Source organism: Vigna unguiculata, chromosome 7 (genome assembly GCF_037176805.1).
Source record: "Vigna unguiculata cultivar grain cowpea cultivar isolate G323 ecotype 2 chromosome 7, ASM3717680v1, whole genome shotgun sequence".
Taxonomy (NCBI): domain Eukaryota; kingdom Viridiplantae; phylum Streptophyta; class Magnoliopsida; order Fabales; family Fabaceae; genus Vigna; species Vigna unguiculata.
The window spans coordinates 43,287,838-43,296,205 of NC_140798.1; the positions used below are offsets into that span (position 1 = coordinate 43,287,838).

General features: G+C 33.7%; 1 protein-coding gene across 1 annotated transcript; it reads right to left on the bottom strand.

The window, feature by feature from the left end:
• On the bottom strand, positions 1 to 5,678 carry LOC114191869 (protein tesmin/TSO1-like CXC 2). The gene is made up of 10 exons (XM_028081311.2): positions 5,520 to 5,678; positions 4,716 to 4,876; positions 3,873 to 4,599; positions 2,947 to 3,419; positions 2,769 to 2,843; positions 1,352 to 1,532; positions 1,176 to 1,271; positions 1,023 to 1,089; positions 715 to 868; positions 1 to 635 (listed from the first exon to the last, which is right to left on the bottom strand). Exons 1-10 carry the CDS (start codon positions 5,568 to 5,570, stop codon positions 305 to 307), a joined length of 2,316 nt encoding a protein of 771 aa, XP_027937112.1. The 5' UTR covers positions 5,571 to 5,678; the 3' UTR covers positions 1 to 304.
• Between the last annotated feature and the right edge of the window lie 2,690 nt (positions 5,679 to 8,368).

The following is an 8,368-nucleotide window of genomic DNA, read 5'->3' on the forward strand; positions in this document are numbered from 1 at the left end:
TTCCACGACACCAACCACATTTACTGCATGTAACAAATCAAATTGCTGTTCAAAAGGAATAGTCCAACACGACGAATAGGGACTTAATAACAAATCATTCTCCAAGTACTCTTAGGATAGATGATAACCAGTAGTAAAGATATAATACAACTGAAGTGAAGTTGTACAATATGAAATGAAAGCAACATATTATTACGAAAGTAGAACAGAGCTCAATCATGTACATTCATTCACCTACGCATACAGCTCCAACTGCAACAACTGGAAATAGGAACCAAGAGGCTAACTTAAGAAGATTAGATCCTCAGTCACTTCGAAGATTGTGAGGGGTGAGAGACGGAAATGATGGGATAGATTGTAAGATCAACTTCCTCCCACCTCTGCGAGTAGGAGATGATCCCACGTCACAATTAGGAGAGGAGATCCTCTTGCCATTTGGAGAAGAAGTTTTGATGCAGGTGACAGGAGAGTCATCATCCGGAATAGTTTGCACAGGCATTTCAAATTTAGGTTGAGACCGCGGAGCACTTGATTTCCCGAGCTTTTGGCTGACAAACAATCCAGAACTGGAGATGGTAGTAACAAAAGATCTTGGTGGCTTACCCTTTGATGAAAAGGGTAATGGGATCAATGATCTGTGACATAAAAATAAACCAACATAAATAACGGACAATTTTTATCATAATCAGCTGACAAAAACACAGCATACCAAACCTGGAAAGACGTAATGGTGTTGTAGGAAGAGCATGATCAGGATGCTCTTCAGTATTCTGTGTTTCAGTTTTATGTGAAGCATTTTCCATCACAGCCTTTTCACCGGCTTCTGTTTCTTCTTCGGGCTTGGCTTCTATTCCAGAAAGAACAGAACCTGAACATAAAAAAAGAAGTTGCCATAATACAACCATTAACAGAAAAAAAATTTTAGAAGAGTAATATAGAGAATAGGGATTTAAACAGCAAAGTTGATGACTTTGATTGGCAATGCCTAAATCCAATTATTGCAACACACAAGAGAGACTTACCATCCTTTCTACCATATGTGTTCTTGCATCCTTCACATCTGCAGCTTATGGAGCAACCAACACCACCCTTCAAAATAAAATAATAGCTGTTCGTAATTCAAGTTAATAATACTGCAACTGGTGTGGCATACATGATATAACAATGGAGAAAACCTGATAACATTCACAGTATTTCTTAAGGCAGCTTGATTTCTTGCAATTACATCCTCTTTTGTGTCGGGCAGAAGCTGGAGTTTTGTTAGGGTCATCCTGCATGGAAAAGAATTGATATAGGTGAAACGTGGTTTAAATTTGAAAGTGAAAAATAAAGCTAAATTTTATTTTCTGACCCCAATTTCAGGTACAGAATCAGAACTCCGTATGACTTTAGGAGCAAAAGCAAGTGGATTTCGAGACTCAATCTGCTGGCGAGTTTGAAGGACGGTATCAACATGAATAGGTTTGTTAAAGCAATCACGACATGAACAGGGCTCTATGCAGTAGACTCCAGCAGCAAAGCACTCACAATAACTGGTAAAAAAACCATAAAAGTTTAATTAGAAAGACATTAAAGCCTGATTCGTTCCCAATCTTTCATGTCACAATATTGTAACAGTAATAAAACAGGGTATTCACAAAGCTCAAGGAAATTGAGAAGATTCGTGTTCATCATAAGTTATAAGCAAGGCCAATATAACATGGATAACTGACCCATTTACTTGGCAGAAGTATATTTAAATTAGAGGATACAAACTTTAGCTGACGTTGTTTTTGAAGTTCTAGTCAAAGGGACTGGGTCAAAGGATATTTTCCAAACTACATATATGAGAATAGCATGAGATTACGTATTAAATCATTTTAAACTAAACATGATAGAAATGGCTATGGAAAATCATAGCAGCACCCACATAAGCTCAAACAAAAGAAGTTATTCACAACAAGTACATTTTCAATTCAAAAGAGAACCTTTGTAGATCATTTTGACTAAGATGCCATCTGTCAGGACTTTTACTCCCCAAACCAGATCAACTCCTGAGGTAAATGTTTGGCTTTTGCCCTCAAGTATTTCAAGAGGCAGGTGATGCCCAAATTAAAAACCGACTGCTTACACAAAGGTAAGCATTATTTTTACAAAACAACTAGGTCAATCCTTAAAAGTTGTAGCCAACCCTTTTAGGACAGAACTGAAAGGAGCTTACATAATCTGATAAACAAGATTCCATATATAGAAGCTCCTAGAACAATCACAGTATTCATGAAAGCCAACAGCTCCTTTTAATAACCAACTGTCCCTCTACATATTTAGGCTTTCAGTAATTCCTAACAAGTCAATTGAGTGATTTCAGTTAATATCTGGCTGACAATACTTCCTAACAAGTCACTTGAGTAATTTCAGATAACATTTAACATGAGGAAAGGCCAAGGCCAAGTGGCAATATTAAGAAGTATGTCTTGCAGTGTGGACTGAAATTTTGCACACTATTATTAGGTGTATGTGCAACTTCGGCAGGCAATATCTAGTTGACTAAATTAATTCAACGCATAAGTTCGGTGAAAGTCTACATCTACATCTTCAACAGCCAGAACTCAATCAAGTCATAACTTCATGAAAGAAAAAAGGTAGACACACTAGACCCCTTGTTTTCTTCTGAAAAAATAAATTCAAAATAAACCAGTTCATTAAAAGAAACTACAAAAATCCAAGGTCGTTGCAGATTGAGATAGTATGCCAACCCAAAAGAAAAGGGAGTGTTTCTTTGAACTTACAGCTTCAAACACTTTGATTTCTTACAATTGCAACGTTTGCAAGACTCCCCTTCCCCATCTGGTTCTAACCTGCGCCTGTAGATCTAGCTTTAGTACCAAGCTAATGAAGAAAGGAAAAGCTAAAATATAATGGAATGAAGGTAATCAAGCAGACTAGATAATGAGCAACTATACTTGCCTTTTCTTTTTTGGACTATTCTGCTGCAAATCTTCACCGGCCATGTGAACCAAAGGCTGGGTACAATCTTCACCAGGCTGAACTTCATTCTCTGATGGCTCCAAATCTTTCTCCACTGATATAGGTACCAATGATAGTTGATGATCTTGGCTAGCAGAAAGTTGCAAGGATGAGGAGGAGCTGGGAAGGTTAGTTTGCCTTCCAGATATCAATGTCTCAATTTTTATGTTTTTGCAATCGTTTAAGCTTGCAAGTGCATTCAAGTGCAAACCAATTCCAGGCAAAACACACTTCCGTGAATCCCCACTATGTTTAATGGGGACCAATTGCTTTCCTTTACTAACATCCATCTCATCAGATTTTTCTGTACTGGAATTGGTGTTTGATTTACCATCTAGGTTCTTCCTTTGCACACTGGCCATCTCAAAATCTAAACAGCGTCTACGTATACCACGGTGTGTCACATAAACAAGCTAAATACAAAGACAAAAGTAATTTTAGATTGATTGATGAGCTCAACAGTAAACATAATGGCAGAGAAAGAAAATTATTCAACTTTCATTGTAATTTTGTAAACCAAAACAGAATATAAAAAAAATTATTACTCTACTACAACACATGTTAGGGAATGCAAAACGTGCTAAAGGAACAAAATAATGATTCATTTTTACAGGATATGCTTTGAAAGTAATGAATGACTACAAACAACAGTCATACAACATTTTCCTAGAATTATAAATTTCATATATAAACAATGCAGGAATTAATTTACAAATATAATAAGTGTGTGATAGTGTATATGAACAGTAATAAAGAAATTAAGGTTCAAGACTTTATAACACGAACTCACGAACATCTAACTACAAGTAAGAAATGTTCTCCATACGTGCAGCTCACTGCATATCAAACAGACTTCATTTTCCTACCTTATCATCCACTTTCTCCATTGGATTGTTAGCCACCAAAGCAACATTGGTATGATTGTCTTGTCTCTGAACTGTGTCTGTGGCTGCTCCTGATTCACAAGGATGATTTTCAATTTCATGTTCTGAACCAGAAGCAACTGTGTCAACAATGTGCATTTGTTGACCCTCATTAGTGGCAGATTGTCCTAACAAAGTCCTAAAATTGGTAAGCTTTGTTGAAGGACTTAATTGTTTATTTATATCCTTCAAAGCTTCTGTCATATTTGGGGGACTAAACATTAACAGATCAGAGGCTTCAGCAATTAAATCATCCACACCACAATCTGGTCCTTCAACTTTTTCCTCATTTTGACATAAACCTGGAATATGCATTTCACCCTCAATTGAATCCTTTTCAGAGTCATCTGGAACATAAGCAACATCTGATCCTGGTTTGCCCGGCAGTTCCAAAAGAGAGTCAGCCTCATCAGCACAGATCACAGGTTCATACCCTGGGCTAGCCAAATTATATTTCAAGCCTTGTGGGACCTCAATAGAGATATTTGGGTTTTCATCACGTGGCTCGTTTGAGGCATCTCTTACGGAAATATTTGGATTGGTATTTTCCTGTGGCTCACTTGATTCATGACATAGTTGAGTTGAATCTGCGAGAGTCTTTTCGCGTGAATAAACATTGTTTATATCTTCAGATGAACCCTTAGCTTTGGATGCATCCAAAAGGTTATGCCTAAACAATCAGAGAACAAACAAAATCATGTCATTAAAACCTCCACAATTCTGTACAGACCAATGTCAATTGCAGTCATCAAAAGCAACAAACAACAAATAAAAAAAGTTAGTTACCTTCTGAGGAATCTGGATTCTCTGTGACAATTGACATGGGGTGATGTGAAAACAGATGGAGGAGATGAGAAGCTAAGCGAATTGAAGGTCTGGGTAATGTGAACAGATTTAACAGGCTCTATAGGAGATAAATTACTGATATAGTTAAATACAGGTGAATCCTGCATATCACCACCAAGAAGCATAGGAATATGGTTAAACAGGGTGAACCAAAGCAAAACTATGCATGCAAATCACAAGAGTTCATCCAATGTTTCATTAAGAAAGATCAGGGCAAATCAGGAGATAGGTTGCATAACAATCGGTTAACAAACCGGATCACATAATGATTGCTTTCATAACAACATAAAATTGTGCAAATTAGCCTAAAAACGAAAACCTAAAATCTGTAAGCACAAAACTCACAGAAATACGGCCATTGACCACAAACCAGTATACAGAACAAACCGAAAATGAGACCTAAATGCGATATTTTGCACATTTGAAAAAGAAAAAAAAAATCATAAACTTCAGTAAAAGACGAATCTGGGTCAGAAACTTCACTTCCCTCTGTGGCCTATACTTTCAGAGACAGACACAAACGAAAAAGCTAACAACAATATCCGTTCCCAAGTTGGTTCTAGACATGGGAAGCGGTCAAACTGAACATGAGGGTGATCTCGAACACAGAAACTGAAGAAACTGAACATTTCACTAACACTTCAACATGAATTGACAGAAAACAAATTTAACCTAAAAAAAGTACTAAGATTGAGAAAGAGTAAAGCAAGTGCAGAGAAGAGAGAGTGAAGGAGGAAGGTAAACCTCAAACTGAGAAAGAGGGGTGTTGATCTTGCTCCTATCTGGCGTGTCCATTATTTGCAGAGAGCAAGAGAAGGAGAATCAACATTCGATCCTCTCTCTGAGACTGAGAGAGTGGTGAGTGTGAAAATGAAGGGTTTGCTTTGTGTACTTTACTGTTTCAGGGATTCAAGAATTCAATAGGCGGGAGAACCGAGTTTCTCTCCCCGACCCTACCACCCCCACCTTCTGCTATTATTAATTCATCTTTCTACAGTTATTGTGTTAACACTATTATTATCTAGTCAAATTTTATATTTTCAATTTAATGCTACTACTTTTTATATTTATTTATTTATAGTTTAAATCAATTTTATCAGCAGAATCAATCAAAATTATTGGCCGAGTAACTTTGCAGTATATTAAAGAAATTAATGTAAATAAAATCATCTCAGTATATAAATTTATGTTACCAGACCGGTTCTTTGATATATTATAAAATTATATTTCTCTGACTTGATCGAAAATTTTCGTGTTACATTTTTAAGACTTTATTTACTCTTTTTAAATGAACAAGATTAAATATTAGTATGCTTGTACATGAAAAAGTATTATATTCCATTATGATTATATCATTGACTGAAACTGTGCTAATAATGAGTTTTTCTATTTTATGTTATGGATGTGGAGGATTGGACTGAGTTACAGAGTAGTAAAAATGAAACTGAAAGTTGTGCTGTATTGAGTTTACAACAGTAAACAGTGTAACGCATCATCATTTCTTTTTCTTATGTTTTATAACATTTCTTGTTTCTGACACTAGTTATTGTTTTTGTGTGTTTTTTTTTTTTTATCCTCATTGCTTGCTGAGTAGATTTTTGTGGTTTAGTGTGCAGTGATAAGAGCATCAAATTCCGATTATCACGTGCTACCTGTAGAGGAGCGTCGAATGATAATGACGTGCGTTTATAAAACCAAAAATCTCGATAATTCTTAGGTGCTAAAGATTACAAGTTTGCAAGAATAATATGTGAATATTCTTTTTATCATGTTACTTCATATTCTTATTATATTATTTTACATTTTATTATATGTAACTTATTATGTTATATATAAATCAGTTTTATTACAAAGTTTAAGCAGTCATATTGAATTGGATCTAATTGTACTTAATTTATAATTCAGGAAAATTTTCATTTTTGGATTGTTTTTTTATTAAATTCAAGTCAAATAAACTCAGTCATAAACAAGTTAGATTGGTTATGTTAATTGACAAAAAAAATTAAATTTTTTATAAATAAATTATTAAATTAAGATTTTAATATTTTAAGATAATTTGAAATTAATACATTTTAGATATGCATGTATCAATTAAATAATATTTTATTAGTGAAAACACAAGTTTGCTTACATTTTTGTGGTAAATAAAGTACAAAGTAAAATTAAAAAATAATAATAAATTCTTTTTTGGAATTTATGTTATGAAAATTGTGAACATAAAAAGTCATAAAACTAATGTTTTATTAAATTTTATAATATTATAGCTATATTATTAAAATAATTTTTATTTTTACCAAAATAAAATGTATATTTGTAATTAAATATGCATGGAAAAATATAAAACAATAAATTAAGTGAAAACCTACAAATTATATGTTAGGAGTGATTGTGTTTTTTTAAATAATGAAATGGTACTATTTTAATAATATAAAACTTACTTATAAATAGTTTATAAAAAAAAATCATTACATAAAAAACATTTTATCTTTTAAAAATTCCTATGTAGGAATATTTTCCTTCTCTTTCTTCCTTTCTATAAGTTTCTTCACTGTCTATCTAAATTTTTAAAGATCAGAAACAATAAGATTGTTTCATGAAGTGAGTTAATTAATTTTTCTATTTGACGTAAGTTATGGTTTTTGCGTCTTTTGTGGTCTTGTGTGTTTTGGTCTGTATGCGACTCTATCAGTGTTGCATGTGGGATTTCAATTTTCTTTGTAAATCTCTGTTTATCAATGATCATACCAATATTATCTAATCATGTTTGTGATATTTTTATGTGTAGATAGAGCATCTTTATAAGTTAAAGAGGCTTTGTTGTTTTAAGATCTTAAGGTTGAGTAGTCAAGGTAAGAGAAACTAGTGATTTTAGTGTGAGTGAGTTTGTTATTGTATGTTGTGGTTGATTTTTTATTTTTGATGAGTGAATTGTGCTTTTGTGGTAGATTTTTTGGTATGTATGTTTGTGGTGTGCTAAATTTGTGCATTATGATCATTTAGAATTTGTTTACTTGTTTGATTAGGTGGTAATCGAGGAAAGTGAAATTTTAGTCATTGATCCAATTGGTACGTACTATGATTTAAAAATTGTTTTGGACCATATAACCTGAAGTAAAACCAATTAGAACAATGAAACAGATCTAAATTATTCAAAAACTAAAATTTTAAAGTATTGATATTTGGTATGATGCTAAGCGATATCCTTCACGAGCGTCACAAAAGGCCTCTGCAGGTATGGGAGCATTTGAGCTCCAAGACACTGAGCGGTGTCATTTGGCACTGAGACTAGTTTTCATGAGGCAAATGACGTTGAGCACCAAATGCTCTATTTTGCTATTTTTAGTGTTTTGGTTACTTTTGATGTTCTGTGTATGTTTGAACTATATTCTATAATTTTTATTGCTATAAATTTAATTGAATTTATGGTTGTGAACATGAAATATGACCTGGTTGGAGGAATTTCAAGGAGAAATAATGGTGGTATTTTTAGTGTATGCATGGACATAAGGATTCAATATGGAGGGATACTTTATCTAATAACGATTTACACTCAAGTATAACAAAGTAAGTTATGTGGTGAAGAGAATAAGGAG